Genomic DNA, 21,662 nt, shown 5'->3' with positions numbered 1-21,662 from the left:
ATGTTGAATTGTTTCTTACCATGGACGTATAAATAAAGTCTTTATTTATACGTCCATGTTTCTTACAAACTGATGATTTATTTTTTGCTCTAAAACCGGTTGAGATATACAATTAAAAATTGATAGGTTTTAAGAGGTAGTTATTGCGCATTTTTTGACATACAATTAAAAATTTTATATTCACTATTGGCGTGCATACGGGTAATATGACCCGAATGCACGCCAATGCTGAATATAAAATTTTGCATTGTATATAAAAAAAATGCACAATATCTACCTCTTAAAACCTACCAAATGTCATTTGCATATCTCAGCCGGTTTTAGAGCAATACATAAATCATCAGTTTGTAAGAAAAAATTCAACATCCTGTATCTCGGAAATGAAGTATTTGCGGACATATGTTTATAAAGCAAACGGTCATTATTTTTTCATCCAGAATATCCCCTTAAAGTTTGTCGCACTTATTTAGAAACACCCTGTATTGATGAAGAACATGGCTACTTGTTAAAGTACCAAGTAGGGGAGAGTAGGGTAAAGTGGAATAGCTAAACTTTGCAATTAAATAAATTTTACAATTTTCGAAATGAAATTTTGTAAAAAACATATCTTATTACAGTAAAGCTTAAGATCATTATGTGGAAATATAAATTAAATAAAGTCAGTAAATTTTTTGTTATGCCTGAGTTTGTCAGACATTGTCTTTTTTTCACTTTGTACCACATGGTTGGGTAAAGTGAAATAGTCTAGAGTACGGTTTGAAATCGGCCTAGCTTCTTACCTGGAGCTTCTTCCTCATTTTTTCCGGATTTAATCCTCCGATTTAATGTAGCAACAGAAATTCCGTGTTGTATAGCAGCTTGATTTTGGAAAAAGGATGCCCGTTCGCAAAAACCTGATTCCAGATGGCATTGGCTCCACAGACTATTGTTGTTGGGTTGCTCTTCGTTTATAATTTCGCATTTTACACCTGGAAATATACATATCCTTTTTTAATAATTATTACACGTGGGAAAAAGTGAAACGATATTTCACTTTGCCCCATCTATTAACATTTTACATTGCCATAAAGGGATTTAAAAGCAAACTTGTCCACTAAAAATTTTTAACCCTAATCTAACAATCTATATTTTTTATGTAAAAAATATTTAAGTATAATTGCTTTTGTGTATTGCCTTCAAAAATATGTTTAGTTAAATAAGATAAAAAAATTAGCAAATACACTCACCTGCAGATTTTACAAATAGTCGACCAAAAATGTATAATCAGTGATATTTTCAATAACATCAAACGGCCAACCATTAGAAATTGGTCGATAAGCACGTATTACTTCTAAACATTGATTTGATTGTAAACAGTGATGGCTCCGTTTGCGGAAAAAATTGAAAACGAGCTATTTCGCTTTACCCCACTATTTCACTTTACCCTTCCCTCCCCTACGTAACTTTTTTATTATCCAACATAAGCGAATGAATAAAAAAACAGAATATTAAGAAAATCTGAGGCTATAGTTGGGTTTTAAATTCAGTATTTTATAAATGCTAGAATATTCCACAGGGTATGGTGAACTTTGAGAAAAAAACTCAGTTTGATTGGTACACCCGGTATACAATTACAATTTACCTGTCTAGCAACAATATTATTACAGCGATACTGTTAAAGAATAAGGCTATAACATATTAAAAAAATCACTTCAGTTGGACAACAGGTTTAGGAAATTCGAGACATCAAAAATGACCCATTTTGTGGCCCGTTTTCTCTGGCACGCAGAGAAAAATTTAAAAAAGAAACGTCGAAATTCATAAACAAGAACCGGACATATAGTTAACAGCTCCTTCCCCTCGGTCGCTACCAGCGAGAAGATTTTAGGCTAACGTTTTGAAGCTTGTGGACAATTTGGTTGAAAAGTAATGTTTTTCCAATTTGGCACATGAAAAGTTTAAAGTATGTTCTTTCAAGTGACGCTAACTAGATCTCTTAATTGTTATAAATATAGCTGCTGTGTATTAAAAAAATGGAACTAACTTTGTGCCAAATTATCGTAGGAAAACTTTTTTTTAAATTGAAGAGTCTCAGATACAGAATTCACCATTAAAATGGTAAATAGTTATTTAAATCTGAGACTTTTCGTGTTGAAAGTTCTTTCTGGTACATCCTTAATCTGCGACTTTTACAATTTATAAGACCGCAGAGACGACGAATATAGAAAACAAAAAGGATTCCTTGCAATCACATTCCGTTTTCATTCGTCTCGGAAAAGGACAGAAGAGGAACTTTCTAGTACTCAAATCTGAGATAGAAAAGTAAATGATGGTTTTGCTTGTTTTTGATTCAGAGGGATGCACAATAGCTGGAAAGCTGTTTCCACCATTTCAGGCTTTTTCAACAGCGCTAGCGTGCACTCCTCTGAATCGAAAAACAGCTCAACCATCAATTTAAGGGGAATTTGAAAGATCATTCAAATTCCCATTGGGACGCGATCCAGAGACATCTCTTAACAAATTGAAGAGTCTCAGATGCAGAATTCACCATTAAAATGGTAAATAGTTATTTAAATCTGAGACTTTTCGTGTTGAAAGTTCTTTCTGGTACATCCTTAATCTGCGACTTTTACAATTTATAAGACCGCAGACGACGAATATAGAAAACAAAAAAGATTCCTTGCAATCACATTCCGTTTTCATTCGTCTCGGAAAAGAACAGAAGAGGAACTTTCTAGTACTCAAATCTGAGTAAAGATAGAAAAGTAAAAGATGGTTTTGCTTGTTTTTTATTCAGAGAGATGCACAATAGCTGGAAAGCTGTTTCCACCATTTCAGGCTTTTTCAACAGCGCTAGCGTGCACTCCTCTGAATCGAAAAACAGCTCAACCATCAATTTAAGGGCAATTTGAAAGATCATCCAAATTCTCATTGGGACGCGATCCAGCGACATCTCTTATAGAATAGAATAGAAATATGGTTTATTGTCACTGAAAATACAAATTTTATGGACAAAGCTTAATTAAAGTCAGAAAAAATAAATAAATAATATCTAACAATAACAATAACAAATACAATTTTCTGAAATTTGATAAATCGTCAATATAAAAAAAATATACATAAATACAAAATATAAGTTAATAAAGTAAAGAAAAAAAAAACAAAATCGATATATTTGCAACAATTTATAGAAATTGCAAAGTGAATATACAACAAAGTAAACTATTTATAGACATAGGAACTAATAAGTTTAAGCTGCTGCATGTGACACCCAAATATAGATAAGTTTGGTTACTTGTACATTACTGTAATTTCTTAGTTAGTCATTAAGAAACTCTTCTACTGAATAATATGGTCTTTTAGATAGATGAGCTTTTGTCATTTTACGGAACTTGGGGAAAGATGTTGCAGATTTGAGTTGTAAAGGAAGATGGTTGTATAGTTTTTTTGCGGAATATAATATAGATTTCTTTACTAACTCAGAGGACGGGATCGGTAAATAGACATCAAAATTTGAATTTCTGGTGGAGTAGTCATGACGAGGCCTTGCTGGAAAGACATGCATGTGTTTACGAATTAAGCAAACAGTTTCTAAAATATATAAAGATGTAAGGGTTAAAATGCCGTGATCTTTGAAGTAACTTCTGCAATGTGTTGTTCTTCTGAGGCCAAACAGATACCTTATTGCTCTTTTTTGTAATTTAAAAATAACATCTAACTGGGCAGCTGTACTAGAACCCCAGAAAGGAAGACCATATCGAAGATGAGACTCGAACAAAGAAAAATATGTTAGTTTAGAAGATGCTAAATTGAGTTCTTTCGAAACAGATCTTATAGCATAGCAGGCTGAGGCGAGTTTCTTACTTAACACATCGATATGAAGGGACCATTTGAGGTTGCTGTCTAAAAAAACACCAAGAAATTTTACAGAATCAACGGTAGAGATCTGGCTGTTATTAACAAGCAGGGGTTGAAGAGCACTTTTATAGGATAATGCTACTGTCTTATCCACGTTAAAAGAGAGTAAATTAGAGTCAGACCAGGTTTTTATCGTAAGCAAATCAGAAGTTATAGTTGCATGAAGAGATGCAATAGTTGAGTTGCTCCAAGTGATACTGGTATCATCAGCAAAAAGAAAAATTTTTCCATCGATTTTTAAGTTAGTGATGTCATTTATAAAGACAAGGAACAGTAGAGGACCCAATACTGAACCTTGTGGTACTCCACATACAATGTTTTTGAGACTAGAGTCAGTATCATTTGCTCTAACTATTTGTTTCCTATTATTCAAGTAAGATTGGAACCAATTCAAAGAAATACCTCGAATCCCATAGAAATTTAGCTTTTTAATCAAAATGTCGTGATTTACACAATCAAAAGCTTTGGCATAGTCACAGAAAACAGTGGCAGTATAAAGATTATTGTTTAGTGCTTGGTAAACCTCATGAAACACAGAAAACAAGGCATCAGTGGTACATTTATTAGTTAAAAAGCCGAACTGATTTTGGGATAAGATGTTGTTATCAATGAGAAAGGACATGAGACGGGTTTTTATGAGTCTCTCAATAATTTTTGAAAGCACCGGTAGTAAGGCAATAGGTCTATAGTTGCAAGCATTAGATTTTTCACCACCCTTATGAAGGGGAATAATAATGGCTATCTTTAGGCACTCTGGGAATTTGCCTCTTTCAAAGGAATCATTAATTAGTGAGACGAGGTTTTCCAACACATTTTCTGTGAGATTTGAGAAGATTTTTATGGATAGTCGTCCATCAGTACTACAGGATGATTTGCTTTTGATACTATTGATAGTTTGGATCAGTTCAGTTATATCGATTGGTCTTAAAAAGAATGAATTCAAGAACACTCCTGAATTGGGGAGATAGGAAATGGGATCTTTTTGTGGCAAAATAGTAGAAATTATATTTTTACTCACATTAACGAAATATTCGTTTAGATTTTCCGGGTCTGGAAGGGCAAATGTTTGAACTGCGTGAGTTCTATTTCGAAGATCGTTTATTATGGACCAAGTTTCTTTTGCAACACTTTTAGAGCTTTCCATACGATTTTGATAGTAGGCTTTTTTAGCTGATTTGATGAGTTTTAGATAAGTTACCCTGTACTTGGTGATATATTGAGTGACAGAGACGTTGGTAGCAAATTTCTTGATATACAATAGTGAGCGCATATTTTTGACTAATATGCGAATACCTTTTGTAGCCCAGGGTTTGTGATGTTTTGGCTTAATTGAAATTAAAGGAAATGCCTTATTGAAGATAGAGACAAGATTTTCTATAAAATCGTTGAAATTATAGTCCACGTCCGCAGAAGGAAAATGCCACTCAGAAGTTAAGCATACATTTTGAAATTTATGAAAATTCCCAGCGGAAAAAATCCTACCTAAACGTCGGGTTTTCGAGGAGGGTTTGCTGAAGATGTTAAACTTCGTAAATACTGCTTCATGATCTGATAATCCCGCATTAATAATTGTAGAGCAGACATCAAGGGGTGAGAAATCCGAGACAATATAGTCAATTATGGTAGATGAAGTTTTTGTAATCCTTGTAGGAGAATTAACGTGCATTGAGAGACCATATGATTCAAATATGTTGACCAAGGACATTTGGGTAGCACAAGCAGCGTCATAATTAATGTTGAAGTCCCCGCATAGAATTTTTCTGGTTCTATGAGGCAAGTCATCTAACAAATTTAGCAGGTTCTGAAAAAATAGTTCCACAGGGGAGTCAGGTGATCTATAGATGCAAATTAAGTCTTAACAAATTGAAGAGTCTCAGATGCAGAATTCACCATTAAAATGGTAAATAGATATTTAAATCTAAGACTCTTCGTGTTGAAAGTTCTTTTTGGAATGTGATTGCAAGGAATCCTTTTTGTTTTCTACATTCGTCGTCTGCGGTCTTATAAATTGTAAAAGTCGCAGATTAAGGATGTACCAGAAAGAACTTTCGACACGAAAAGTCTCAGATTTAAATAACTATTTACCATTTTAATGGTGAATTCTGCATCTGAGACTCTTCAATTTGTTAAGAGATGTCGCTGGATCGCGTCCCAATGGGAATTTGAATGATCTTTCAAATTCCCCTTAAATTGATGGTTGAGCTGTTTTTCGATTCAGAGGAGTGCACGCTAGCGCTGTTGAAAAAGCCTGAAATGGTGGAAACAGCTTTCCAGCTATTGTGCATCCCTCTGAATCAAAAACAAGCAAAACCATCTTTTACTTTTTTTTTTAAATTTGTGAAAAAGTGCAAGCATTCCAAATATGAAAAAAAAAAATAGTTCCCCTAAGTTACCCAGCCATGAAATCCTTCTCGTTTTTATGATTCTCTTGTCCTGGATCTTCTCTATTGCCTTCCCTCCTTATAGGGTATTGGGCGCTCTTGCGTTTCTTAGCCAAAGGTGAAAGGTGGCTGATTGGCTGGATCAACGCATCCTCTTCTGTTTTATTCTTTCGAAATTTCCTCTACAAATATTTTCCATTCCTCTGTATTTATTCTCTGTTTGACTTCTCTCCATCTCAGGCCAATTCTTTAATGATCTCTTGTTACAGTTCTTCTCCAGCTTTTATCGGGTCTTCCTCTTCTTTTTCTTTCGTCTGGTTGGTATTCGAGTGCCTGTCTGATTATATTATTTTGGTCTTTCCTTAGAGTATGTCCAATCCATTTCCATTTCCTTGTTTTAATCGGTAGTGTTATTTTCTCTTGTTTTATTCTTAGTCATAGAGCTACGCTTGTTATTTCATTCGGTTAGTAGCTGTCCCCATACTCTCCACGATATCTTCCGAGGGATTTGAATAGAAAGTGACTAACAGTTGAGTGTTTTGGTGTGTGCTGCTTGTTGTTTGATGTATAGATTTTAGGTGTTGTATTAAGTCCTATATAAGTTGTATGTTTTGTTTATATTTCTCAGGAGACAAAAAAATCAGATCCTGCTTTGAGAAAAAAATTGATGACTGCAAAGTAGCCAACGAAGTGGAATACTGCTTCTGTTCAACCGATCTGTGCAACAGTGCGAAAGGTAAGTTTTCCAGTATCACAGACGATGAAGATCTAGTTGAAGGAAGCGGGACCAAAGTGATATTCGACGTGTCAAAAGACAAGGAAGTCGAAACTCAACCCAAACAGAATGTTACTGTTACTTATGTGCACTCTGGAGGGTTCAGTATGAAAGCAAGCCAGTATCTTGCAATTGTTGTCATAAATTTGATTCTTTGTATTTAAAAAGTGAATCTCGGAAGTATTACTGAATCAGTATTAATGGTTTGTAAGAAACTGTGTTTGTATATACAAAAAAACTTCTTGTCATTCCTCTTTTACGAATCCATGAGATTATATTTAACCATTTGTTTAATGTTTATATACCGCTTTTTCAAGAGTCCACTATTTGGACCTAAATTGTTATTCAAGGGATTCATTTGCTCACTGTAAAGTTTTAACGTTTTGGAAAAATGTTATATTCAGGCCTATTCTGTAACTACAAATTGAATAGAAAGAGTCAAATTGAATAGCAAGTCGGATCGGAATTTGTAGGAATTGGTATTCTGTAACGAATCTCGACCTCTACTATCGGAACCAGTGGCGGCTCGTGGTAATTTAAAAAGGGTGTTCAATTAAGGAATGTAATTATAGAAACGGTGAATGAAAGCCGCGGGAAATTGCGGCACAGGCGAACAATTTTTGGGGAAAAAATCCAGCGGGACCTAAGCGGATAAGTGAAACTATTATACTTTCCTGCTTCTCACCAAATTATATATTTACTTATTGCATAGGCGTTCGTTAAAAAATTATCAATAATGAATGCTTCGCCTGTTTAAATGCTGTGGAATATTAACCATTTTTTATTATTTATGTATGGTAGGTATACATAAAATCTGTAACTAATTTCGATTAAATAATGCATTCATTTCCACACCACCATTGAGGTAAAATGCAAGGCGCGTTTTTTTCCTATACCCAGAATCTAATAATTGGCGAACATCAATATTGCCAATATCTCAGAGTTGCAATTCATTTTTTAAATGAATTTGGGAAGATCCGTGTTTTTTAATTTTTGTTGATAAATGAGATAAATCCAGAACGGCCGTTTTGTCCACTCTGAAGAAATAGTTTCATTCTTTGAAAATACTAAACATGGAAAACAAAACAAAGAATGTAGTTTATCACATCCGCACAACCACGAAGTTTTTTTATATTGTTCAACTTTAAAGCAACATTTAAACTTTTTGTTTTTTATAGCACATTCTTGTATCTCCGGCCGAAGTGGACCATTCTTTTTTATAAGAAGTCGATTTTCAACACTATTTGCATTTTCTTTTATAAATTCCCTTGAATAAGACTCCATCATAAAACTATTATTATTGTATTTAAGATTTAACCGTATTTAACTAAATCCCTCAACAGAAAATTCCAAACTGTGAACCGAAACGCTGCACTGGTCTCTGTGTGCACTGCACAAAACCTCACTGTTTTAGATAGGCGAAATGCCTTTTCACCGATTTTAAGATTTATCTTTCTAACTAAACCGGTAGGTTAGAACTGGCTGGTTCAATCTGAATTCTGCACCAGAGCATAGTATCTGTACTTAGCACGTGCATCCAGCGGCGTAGAGCAAGTAATGTGATTAATAAATAAAGTTATATTTTAATGATTCTATGAGTTAAAAAAATATTTTAATAATATTATAATATTTATGAGATTTAAAAAACTGTATTTTTATTACCTTTTATTGGGTGTTCACTGCACAAGTGAACCAATGGAGAAACCGCCCCCGACCGAAACGTTGGGTAGAAATTGATTTGGAGTAGACAAGCCCTATCAGATCACATTTCGACATCGTAATTGGTCTTGACGCTTGCGCATTGGCATTATTATTGTTGTTTTGACGTTTATTTGTTAAATTAATTAGCGATTTTAGTCTGTGTTGTTATTTATTTAGATAATTGTATATTTAATTTTATATACCAATAATTATACAGCATCAAGGTTAATAGAAAGCATTAAACATTTTAAGAACTGCTACTCTAATTAATTTACTGGTAGAATTTGTAGATTTGAACGTATCTAATGTGTTTCAATCGAAAAACCAAAAGTTTTCTAGAGCAAAAACTTACTTTTACCGTGCAATAATATTTTATGTTCAGAGATAAAGTCTACTATGTAATTTAAAAGCTCAGCACATGTTTTTTCTTTGGCGTTCGTGTTCCCAATCGGTGTTCCACTTGCCATTTTTTATTCTTGTTGTCAAAACAAACCAAAATTTCTTCTTTTTTTGACGAATTCTTCGCACAGAACACTTACTTCACTTTGCATTGCGATGTTATCACCTCCTCATGAGTGCGTCAAATAGAAGTTGGCGTTTTCGATTTACACTGATTACGATGTGTTTTACAGAATGCCAAGCTAAACACGAAAACAACGCGATAGATATCCAACATTCCGATTTCGGGTAATTACGATTCGACTTAGTCATTTCTATTCGATTTTTAAAAGTTACAGAATAAAGCTGAGTGGCACTTTTGGGGTGTTCTACGAAACTCGATGTATCTCTAATATTCACTGCTTAGGGAATACAACTAATGTGCCAAATTTTGAATTTTGAAAAAATTTTGATAAAAATATATATTTTATTATAATGAATTTGGTTATTACAATTCTCTATAACGCTTTAGCTTATAGTACCGCCCAGTCTTATCAGCTCTTGTAAATTGGAAATATGGCAGCTCAGCGTATTAAAACGCTTAGGCTACGGCTCCACGGGCTGGAAATTGACGCTAGCAGTAGCCGCAAAACGAACTTAAGGTTCCACGGAACGGAATAGGAGTAGCCGAACTGAACCGACTACGCACAAGTCCTGTAGTCGGTACAGTTCGGCTATTCCTATTCCGTTCTGCGGAACCTTAAGTTCGTTTTGCGGCTACTGCTAGCGTCAATTTCCAGCCCGTGGAGCCCTAGCCTTAGGTACCTATTCAAGATGATTTTATTCAAGTTTACTTTGTACCAACAGGTAAACAATTTAATTGTGTATAATGGAACATAGGCAGCCTTAAATCACAGCATTTTACAGTACGCCCAGGAGAGGAATAGACGTAAGATGCGCGCATACCGGAGGAGGGATGCAGAATTCATTTGTGGCTTAATTTACTTTTTCTTCTTCTTCTTAAGGTACCGAGACCACTTATCGATCGTTGGCTCTCATGTTGCCCAGCATATTAACCATCATTGCCTTATTTACAGCCGCACGAAATAGTTCAGTGCTAGTTGTTCCAAACCATTGGCGTAGGTTTTTAAGCCAAGAAGTTGTACGGCGAGACTTTTTTTTCCCATTATTTTACCTTGCATGACAAGGTGAAGTAGGTCATATTTTTCTGAGTGACGCAAAGTATTCCAATTTGCGTCTTTTAACCGTGTTCACTACATCACAACTTTTATTCAAACGTTGCAAAACCCTTTCGTTTGTGACCCTTTCTACCCAACTGATCTTCTAGGTTCTTCTAAAGCGATTCTGTTAGGGTCCCCGTAAAGTAGTACTGGGAATATATAACATCGAACCATTCTTATGCGAACTTCCAAATTGAGATCATGACTGCAAAGGATTTTCTTAAATTTCATAAAACTTGTTCTTGCTTTGGCAATTCTACTTTTTATTTCTGTACTAGGGTTCCAGCTTTCATTAATATGAGTACCCAGATATACAATATTACTTACGCGTTCAATTGAGTCATTACCAATTGTTACGTTATAGTTATTATTATTTACGGTTGCCTGTTTACTAATATAGGGGAGTGCATTTAGATTTTCACTTCGGAAAAAATCAAACAAGATAAAACTTTTTGTAATTTCATTAAGAAATGTTTAATAAACAACATATCAAAAAGTTCTACTCGAGAAGTGGGTGCTTCATTTTTTATTAAACAAATGAACAGCGAAGTTAGATGTTTTTTTAAATAACTCAGAAAATATAATTTTTAGAAAAAAACTGACTTAACATTTGAAAAATTCAGAAAATTTTACAAAAAAAACCTTATTTAAAGATTTTTCTAAAATTAAATCTCTAGCTTCTGTAATTTTTTATTTATAACGCTAAAGTCACCCTTCTCACACACATTGCCGCACTGTAAACTAGCGTTGGAAGAAGTGCACGGTTGAGTTTTTTTAATGTAATTCTTTAACTAAGGGATCAAAAGAAATTTTACAAATTGGACATGAAAGAAGATGAAATAAGCTATCTTATAGTTGTAATAAAAATAAATAAAATTTATGGACATAAGTACGGTGTGGGCGGAAAGTGAGCCTTACATGAATTTTGTTTAAAAATGATTTAAAAATGTGTAACTAATACAATTTTACTTATAAAACTCTCAAATTTGCACAACTTACCTCTCAATCATCTTACTAAACGATATTTCATTCAAAAAAAATCTCAAAAATTTAATTCAAATAATACGATGTCTCAAGAATACGAAGTAAATGTAATTTTTGAAAACTTCGTAGTTTTACAGAATTCCCACCACTTTAAGACGGTATTACTCAAGTTTGAATAAATCTAATACAATCTTTTTGCTATTTTTTTAAAGCTTGGGATGTAGTCTTTAAAAAACACTAATTATTTTAGTTTAAAAATGAAACAAACAATTTCTTTTTGAGAAAACTAAGAAAGATAACAAACATGTAATACAAAAACCGAAAATTACCAGCTGAAAAAATGTATATACAGAGTGATCAAAACTTTTTTCTGTAAAACTTACCTAAAATACATTTAATAATAAGCTTCAACAATAATAAATGTTCAACAAAAAAAATTTTTTTTAGCTCTTATACAGTATGTCTGCGTAACTTGGAACCTATTGATAACTTTTTTAATATCAGTTTTACAAAAAAAGTTATTCTTTATAAAATACTCTGCATCGTATATAACATAAGATGCAACCATCAAATATCAAATTTTGTAAATTTTGTACGAGGTATGTCAAAAAATATGAATTTCACTCAAGAGTAAAGTACCTTCATATTTCACAATATCGAAAATTTTTATAAAAAAAAGTTGTTTGGAATTAAAAACTATGTTCCAATATGTAATTATATCTTTCTAATCGAAATTTTGTTTTTTTTTTAAATATTCTTTCTAATACATTTTAATTTTTAATATTATTTTGAAAATTATTTGTTTTATCTTTTTTTTAAGAATGAAATTCCATATTTCTTTGATTGGATTCTACTTGTTTTTCATTTAAATATCTGCCATTTTGGATCCGCCATTTTGAAATTTAAATTTTTAATCTATAACTCAGATTCAACAACCTGTTAAAAATAAAGACAATAAATGTTTTAGAAAAATGTTCTTTTTTATGTTCTTTTTAGAAAATCCTCATTTTGGATCCGCCATTTTATAGTTTATAATGTTAACATTTAAGTTAGGTTTATCAAAGCTCTCAAAAATAAATATATGTGGAAATAAATACATTTTGTAAACAAATTATGATTTTACAACTGTTTTTTAAGTTATCCGCCATTTTGGATCTGCCATTTTATAATTTAAATTATCAAAATTCGATTCAGGTTCAGCAACCTCTCAAAAATATCCACATATATGTAAACAAACACGTTGTATAAAAAAAATTAGGATTTTACAACTACTTTTTAAGGATATTTAGGAAAAAATCCGCCATTTTAATCCGCCATTTTGAATTTGCAAATTGTAATGTCAGATTCGGGTTCAGCATAATCAAAACTAAAATAAAAACATTTTTTATCAAAATGAAATGTTGAATTCACCCATATTCTTAACTTTATTTATACAAAACAATTGTTATTGTTTAAACAATTAATAAACAATTAGCGGCGAAATTTGTGAGTAGAACTTTTTACTTTAACATATTTATAAACTAACAAAAAAAGTTTTAGAAAAATATAACCTTGTTTGATTTTTTCCGAAACATTGTATCTTTTCGTTCTAATTGCACTCCCCTATAACCATAAACTTTGATTTTTTTGCGTTGAGTTTGAGTCCATATATCGCCAGTGGCGGATTCAGAAGGATCCAGCATCGTCAAGAGGGAGGCCGATTGACTAAATTTCTATGAAAAATAAATAAATAAATGAATGCTTTTATAACCTTTATACACTCGGGTGCAAAAAAATCGATCCACTGAAAATTTGGTCATTTTTGATGTCTCGAATTTCCTAAACCTGTTGTTGTCCGATTTAACTGATCTTTTTATCATGTTATAGCCTTATTCATTAACAATATCGCTGTAATAATATTGTTGCTAGACAGGCAAACTGTCATTGTATACCGGGTGTACGAATCAAACTGTGTTTTTTCTCAAAGTTCGCGTCACCCTATGGACTATTCTAGCGTTTAAAAAATATTGAAATTAAAAACCAACTATAGCCTCAGGTATTCTTAACATTCTGTTTTTAGATTCATTCGCTTATGTTGGATAATAAAAAAGTTAGGTACTTCAACAACTAGCCATGTTCTTCATCAGTACAGGGTGTTTCTAAATAAGTGCGACAAACTTTAAAGGGTAATTTTACATGAGAAAATAATGACAGTTTGCTTTATAATCATATGTCCACAAAGCTTCTTTTCCGAGATACGGGATGTTCAATTTTTTTGTACAAACTGACGATTTATTTATTACTGTAAAACCAGTTAAGATATATGCAAATCAAATTTGGTGGGTTTTAAGACGTAGTTATTGCACATTTTTTGACATACAATTAAGAATTTTATATTCACCATTGGCGTGCATACGGGTAATATGATCGGTCATAATACCCGTTTGTGCGCTAATGGTGAATATTAAATTCTCAATTGTATGTCAAAAATATGCAATAACTTCGTCTTAAAACCCACCAAATTTGATTTGCATATCTCATCTGGTTTTAAAGCAATAAACAAATCATTACTTTGTAAAAAAAATTGAACATCCCGTATTTCGGAAACGAAGCGTTTGCGGACATATGATTATAAAGCAAACTGACATTATTTTCATGTGTAAAATTACCACTCAAACTTTGGCACTTATTTCGAAACACTCTGTACTGAAAACAAACAAATGAAATAGAGAATGCGGAAAAATCCCCTTACGAATAATTCACACATCCACTACTTCGGGCTGGGAAAATTTTTTTGAATAGAATCAAAGATCCAAACACCAGTTCTTAGAAATGTGTTTCGCCCTCTTCAACCTCTCTGGGCTCATCAGTGAAGATGAGAGGTTGAATATCTTCAGACACATTCCAATCGAAAAACAACATTCGAGACCTAGACATAGCAGGAGCGTAAATCTACGCCCAATCTGACAATGCGCGTCTCAAGTTTTAATTCCCTAACTACTACTTAAAGTAAAATGTATGTTTTAAAAACAAAAGATGTAGATCTTTGAAACACACTCAGTGATCAAAAGATCCACAGTTACTGGTTTGGACGAGTGGTCGTCCAAACCAGTAACTGTGGATCTTCTGATCACTGAGTGTGTTTCAAAGATCTACATCTTTTGTTTTTAAAACTCTGTACTGATGACGAACATGGCCAGTTGTTAAAGTACCTAACTTTTTTATTATTTATTATTTATGCACTGTATATCGCACAGATCGCCACCATTCGGTTAAATAACGCTTGAAGATCCTGTTGTTCAATTGATCCTGTCACTAACAAGGTGTCGTCTGCGTATCTGATATTGTTCATAAGTTCATTATTAAAAATTGAGTTTTTACACAAAATTTGTCAACGTCGCCAATCACTTCTACTAATAAACACTTATAATAAGCGGTAGCGGTTTTAGATAAACTGAGCACTTTGTGCCGTAATTTGAATTCTGCTAGCGCGCACTGTATGTTTACGTCTATTCGAATTCTGGTTCCCCTGTACTGGAAACTAAGTTTACCATCATTTTTGTTTTCTACAAGTTTATAACAAGTTTTATTTTATCTCCTTATTCTGTCCTTAATATTACATAAGTCACAAATTCACTGGTCAAAATTTTAAGAGACTTTGGCTTTTTATTATAGTTCTTAAGTAAAAAAGCTTTGTTAAACTTTGTCACTGATCACTTAGATTGTTAATGCTGAAGTAATTCACTCAAGAAAGATAGTCCGGTAATCAAATCCTCTTGGGATGCTACTTATGTAACATTTTTGCCAATAGAAAGCTTGTCATAACTGAGAACCAATTAAAGAAACTATGAGTTAAAGTGCTATTTATCATTGTAATATATTTATAGATTCAGTATACTAACTGTAGTAGTTATAGTAGCTTAAATTCTTCTTTTAGCTATAGTAAGATAAGAATATTAGTCAAAATAGACAAAAGTTTGGGAGCCAAGATTTCTACTGTCATTTTTGAATAATCTTCATGCAGCTCTGCTTAAGTTGTTAATTTTTCAGAGGTATCCAGAAGTGGGTAGTATCCAGTGAAAAGACATGTGTTTCGACATTCCTTCCTTCGCTATCACTGTTCTAGATATTTAAAGTCTTCCCATTTTTTTATATCTCCAATCGAGAGTTGTGGGTATCTTTCTTTGTCCTTTATTCTAAAATATTCCTGTTTTGTTAACGTTGATTGTGAGTCCTCAATTTTCGTATTCTTCGGTTACTTTCGAATCATATAATCCATGTCTTCCTCTTCGTTTGCCATAATCACTTGATAGTCTGCAAAGAAAAGATTTGTTATGTACTTCTTCCTTAGTTCTATTCCTATCCCTGTACATTTTCTCCTCCATTTGTTTAATGCTTCCTTAATATAGATTTTAAATAGGGTTGGAGATAAAGAAAATCCTTGCCGTAAACCTTTTGTGACAGGAAATATGTCACAAATTTTCTCCATTTTAATGGCACTACTTGCATTTATGTAAATGTTTGCTATAGCGTTGAATAACAATCTTTTTAAGGGTATTGTATTATAGGCCTTCTCTAAGTCAACGAACTCTAAATGAATCAGTAAATATCTGGCTGTTCTTTTCTCTATAGAAGTACAAATATATTATCAACACAAGATCTGCTGGCACGGCATCCACTCTGATCCTATATTTCCTCATATTAGTTTTCGATTTGTTCTTGTATCAGTCGATCGTACAACCTCCTCAATGAGCCAATAAATTATACCTCTGTAGTTTGCCAAGCTCCAATCTTCTGGAATATGTTCTTGTTTGATTACTTCTGGTCTTACTTTTGGTCTTACTTCCATCAATAAGGATTTGTAATACTCTTCCTACTCGGACTTACTTCTTCTTCTTCTTCTTTTTGTATAGACATAACTCTGTCTGTTTTTTCAATGTGCCTCTAGTAAGTTGTCGTTCCATCGTTTTCGTGGTCTTCTCACTGATCGTCTTCCTATTGGGGAACTGTCTCTCGCCGTCCTTACTACTCGATTTGTTGTCATTCGCCTTATGTGGTCGTTCCATTCTACTCTTCTGTTTCTTACCCAGTTATTAATGTTATCCACCTTGCATCTCCGTCGTATATCTGTACTTCTAGCTCTGTCCCATAGAGTCTTACCATCGATTTTTCGATGGGTTTTCATCTCCGCTGTTTCCAGCAATCTTTTTGTCCTCTCTGTGTCGGGTCGTGTTTCTGCCGCGTATGTCATTATTGGTCTGATGATTGTTTTGTAAATTCTGCCTTTCATTTTTATTCTGATATTTTTATTTCTCCATATTGTTTCATTCAGGCAACATGCGGCTCTGTTTGCTCTATTAACTTGATCTTCCACTTCTGTTTCGAACCTTCCGTATCTAGATAGTGTGATGCCTAGGTATTTAAACTCCATCACTTGTTCTATTATCTGACCTTCCAGCTCCAATTTACATCTTATTGGATCTGCTGTTATAACCATGCATTTTGTCTTTTGTGAGGAAATTAACATGTTAAATTTGCTGGCGATTATGTTGAATTGGTGCAGCATACGTTGTAAATCATCTTCACTTTGAGAGATTAGTATTGCGTCGTCCGCATAGCAGATTATTTTAAGTTGTTTTTCTCCCATTTGGTATCCTTTTTTAGTTCTTACTTTTTTTATTATTTCGTCTATGATCAGGTTGAACAATAAAGGACTCAAGGAATCCCCCTGTCTTATCCCATTGCCGACTTCAACTGGGTCAGTTAATTCATCGTCCACTTTTACTTTTATTGTGTTGTTCTGGTAGATGTTTTCGATCGTTTTAATTATTCCTAGAGGTACCTCTCTCGAGTATAACAAATGGATAACGTCCTTTAATGTAATGTAACCCTGTCAAATGCTTTCTTAAGGTCCACGAAACATAAATATGCCGGTTTGTTGTATTCCAACGATTTCTCTTGAACTTGCTTCATTATAAATATAGCGTCAGTGCATGACCTTCCCGACCCAAAAACCTTGTTGTTCTTCTGCTAATGTTATAATTTCATTCAATTTATTTGTTATCACTTTGGTTGTTAATTTTAATGTTGTGTTTAATAAGTTAATTCCTCTGTAATTCTCCGGGTCCGATCTGTCTCCTTTTTTGAAGAGAGGTATTAGGATGCTTGATCTCCATTCTTGTGGTATTCTGTTTTGTTCTATTATTTTTTGTATTAGTTTTAATAGTTGTTTAGTTAGATCTTATCCTCCGTACTTTAGGAGTTCGTTCGATATTATGTCCTCTCCGGAGATTATCTATTTTTTAATTTTCTTAATGCTTCCTTTACCTCTGCCTCCTCGATGTTTATTTCTTCGTTTGTTGTAACTTCATGTGTTGGTGGTTCATTATCGTCGCCTTTAGCAAATAGGCAAATAGAAACTATCGGACATACTTATGGGGTATAATCTACCTGTTCCTTTGTGATATTTTCTGAGATTTCTTGTAAACTTTCATGCTCCGGATACTTGAGTTCCACCCATGGATCTATTTATTTCTTCAAATTTTTTGTCCTACGTGTCGTTTTTTATTTTGATCACAGTTTTCTTAATTGTTACACCTGCAACTCGAATCAGGCGCGTAGCAAGACTGGCGTAACACTAAGATTAAATTAATCTTGAATATTTTTGCAACGTGAGATAGTAGGATAAACTGTGGTGACCTGAGTTGAAGTTGATATTGAGATTTTTGCATACTTCCGAAACTTTTGTCGACACTTGACTCAACATTCTATTTTCTATTTAGCGGGTGCTAATGAAACTATTTGATAAATTGTCACAAAATTGTTGTAACGAAAAAAGATTTAGTATTTTTTGAAAATTAAGAAATATTTTTGAAAGAATGAGAATTTTAACATAGGGTTGTTGGTAGCTTGTTCAAAAATTATACCATTTTGGCTTGTTTGTATACAATTACCAATTTTCTTTTTAACCCAGCCAATTTGATCTAATTTTTGAAAAGCTTTGATAAATACGAGTGTGAAATAACTTTAGTGACAAGATTATTTATTTATTCACTTTATAAGTGACTTTACTTCTTTAAAAACAAGTGTACCAAGTAAATCTTTATTTTTGTATGTTTTAATGCATAAAAAAATGGTTTGCTATTTTATTATGCAGTTATTTGTTGACCCATTGATATTGTATTTTATTAGTAATATATTGTAGGTATTTTTCCAAAGACTATAGCTTTAAATATACAGTGTGTTAATTTGAAAAGGTGCCACCCTCTACAATTCAGTCCCTATAGAAAATATAAAAATATGCAAAAACGCGTTAAATTTATTTGTAAGGGGGACATTTTGTAGACCAGTTTTCAACTAAATTACATCAACCATCTAGCAAGGGGGAAAACAACACCTAAAATCCTTAATGAAAAAGGGGGTTGAGTGATAACTCATTTTAAAGGTCATTCAACTACCTTTTCAAAAATACCACATACACTATATTTTTATAGTAGTTTTGGAAAAATCAAGTAAAATCGTATAGTCAGTCGGGGTCGAATTGACCTTGCATGCCGAGCTGCCCAAAATTCAATTCTATTCTTCTAATATTTAGGGGGGTTAACAGTAGTGTAAATTTAAACTTGCAACTGAAACGGTTGCGTTAGTCGCAGTCTTGATTTTAAAGGAAAACCAAGATGGCGGCAACCAAATATCTGCACCATTTTCAACTTTTCGACAAAAATCAGTCCTCGTACTTTTTGTCTAAAAGTTAAAAATGGCGGAGATATGGAGCCAAAACGGATGTCCTTTAAATTCAAGATTGCGGCTAACGCAACTGCGGAATTCAGCCGTGATTTTAAACATACACTACTATTTACCCCCCTGAATATTAGAAAAATAAAATTTTGGGCAGCTCGGCATCCAAAGTTAAATGCTATCCCGATTTTTCCAAAAGTACTGAAAAAAAATATAATGTATGTAGTATTTTTGAAAAGGTAGTTGAACGACCTTTAAAATGAGGTATCACTCAATCCCCTTTCCATTGATTTCCAAGATTTTGGAGGGTTGTGTCCGCCCTCGTTAAGCCTGGGTCCAACGACTCATTGAAGAACGTGTTGAAGCGGTTTTCCAATAACGTCGGAAAAGAGAGATAGAAAATATATAATAGTGCAAAGGAAAGAGCACACAGTTAGCGCCCCTTATTACTGTGCACTTGATAAATATTTATTTTTTGATAATATCGGTCAGACCCAGAGTAAGGACCAAACGATACCAGTGTGGGCGATAGATTTTTTAAAAATCTTAACACAACATAGTTAGACCACTACATAGCAAAATTACCACGGCACTGATCATATCAGCTCCCTAGCTCAATTGAAAGGGGGACGTTTTCGCACTTGCATGTTAAATCTCTTTGAACTGTGTCAGTTTACCACCACTTCATCGAAAAATGATCCATGCTCGTCGGGGCAATAAAAATAAAGGAAAGAGGCAATAAATTAGGGTTTGTTATTAGCTTAAGGATCATAAATAACCAATTTTGAGAGAAATTTCGCTATTTCACGTTGCTTTGAATCTATTTCACGTTGCGTTGAATCCCGTCTTCAGTTTTTATCTTTGTCTGATATATTTTTTTTATTTCACTCGGCCTGCCGTTCCAACGTTCCCTGGGATTTCTTTTTTAGAGGGTTGATGCAATTTAGTTGAAAACTAGTCCACAAAATACCCCCCTCACAAATAAATTTGACGTTTTCTTGCATATCGATGGCCTAGAAGCAATACCTCGTAAGTGCATCTGTCATAATTTGTGGTATTTAGCAAAAAACATTTTATCGATGGCCTAGAGGCAATACCTCGTAAGTACCAAAAAAATCACGCTTTTGGCGCCGCAATACTGATATACACCTTTTCTACCAATCGCCAGACTGGTAATAGACCAATCAAGTTAGTAAAAAATAAGCCGTTTTTGGACATAATTGAAAAGACTAGGTTTAACAGTTGAAATGTGTAGTATGAGATATTACAAAAAGGCTACCATCTTGGGATTCATCAATTTTTTAGTGGAACATTTTTTAAATAAACAATCAAAACGTCAAACTTAGTTTTTTGCTCATAACTTAAAAACTTGTTTATTTAGAAATTTCACGTCCACAGGTAACTTTTTCAGAAAAAAAGCTACATCGAATGAGATACACCAAATTAAAATCGGTTAATAAACAAAAAAGTTATTGCAAAACGGACGACAAAATCACTGTTTTTGAATATTGTTCATAACAATTTTATTGTTTATTAAAATATGTTTAAATATACCTAAACTTGAGGGCATTATGGTGTTTGAATGGTGTGCAAAAAATGGTCTAGATCTGTTAAATAGTTTTTGCAAAATTTAATTTGTTTATAAAATTTTTTGAAAAACGAGCTAAGTTCTGAGGCTGGTCCAGTTAATATGGCTGAATGTATCTCAATAATCAGGGACTCATTTCCTTCGTTAAAATGTATACTAATACCCTATGAAAAAAAAAGTAAAAAAAATTACATGTACGTACACAAAATTATTTGTTAATAAATAGCAGTTTTTAAGCTTATAAACAATTACAATAATTTCGTAGAAATTAGATCAAATTAAATGGCAATAAAAATACTGAAAGATGGTTAAAATACACAACTTCTAAAAAAAATTTTTAGGTCCTACGACCCTTGGGGTCTGAGATAGCCCCTTTTTTTTGAAAAAATCACTGTTACGTTAATTAACAACACTAAGATCTGAAATTAACCAATCTTTTATAAGAAAAGTCAAAGTTTTTAACAAAGTTCTTTGCAAGAAAAAATGTTAAAAATTGTTTAAACAGTATTGTTACAAAGAAAGAGTATTTTGCGTTCCGATTAAAGTAAAAGAAAATGATGGGCGCAGCCGAATGAGAATAAATTCGCGGACTAGCATTCGCTAGCGCTAGACCGTTGCAGCCCATTTTTAACATTGACAGTATACCGGATTTGAAGCTTAATATTATATTTATATACTTTGGTAGAAACTTGAATTTTATGAATATTATTATGTTGTACATTTATTTAGTAAAATTATATTTTAAATAAATGAATTTAAAAAATAACAATAAAAAGGCCACAAAGTCAAAATATGCAACAGAAAAAAAGTTACGCGACCTTATAGACGAGTGGTACTCCCCCCAAAAAAAACGCTTATTTCTCGAGATATCAACCACGGTGTGGTGAAAGGCTAATTTTGGTCTTACTTTATACTTTTGATGGTGCTGAAAACGAAAATGAGTTTTATTTTGAATTTTAGATGGGGAAACATTGTCAAAATCGCAATTTTACCCTAAAAAT

The 21,662-nt window shown here is 33.1% G+C and overlaps 1 protein-coding gene across 1 annotated transcript in view; it reads left to right on the top strand.

Annotated features, from left to right (window-relative positions):
- The window catches only part of LOC114325142 (protein Abitram), a 187,100-nt gene that overhangs the window by 25,365 nt on the left and 140,073 nt on the right, over positions 1-21,662 (top strand). The window contains exon 3 of the mRNA XM_028273094.2: positions 6,907-7,014. Within this exon, the coding sequence (XP_028128895.1) occupies positions 6,907-7,014 (108 nt within the window). The remainder of the gene's footprint in view (positions 1-6,906; positions 7,015-21,662) is intronic.

The sequence above is a fragment of the Diabrotica virgifera genome, chromosome 10 (assembly GCF_917563875.1).
Source record: "Diabrotica virgifera virgifera chromosome 10, PGI_DIABVI_V3a".
NCBI classification, from domain to species: domain Eukaryota; kingdom Metazoa; phylum Arthropoda; class Insecta; order Coleoptera; family Chrysomelidae; genus Diabrotica; species Diabrotica virgifera.
The sequence above is the reverse complement of the archived record's forward strand: the minus strand, read 5'-3'. Positions and strand labels throughout refer to the sequence as shown.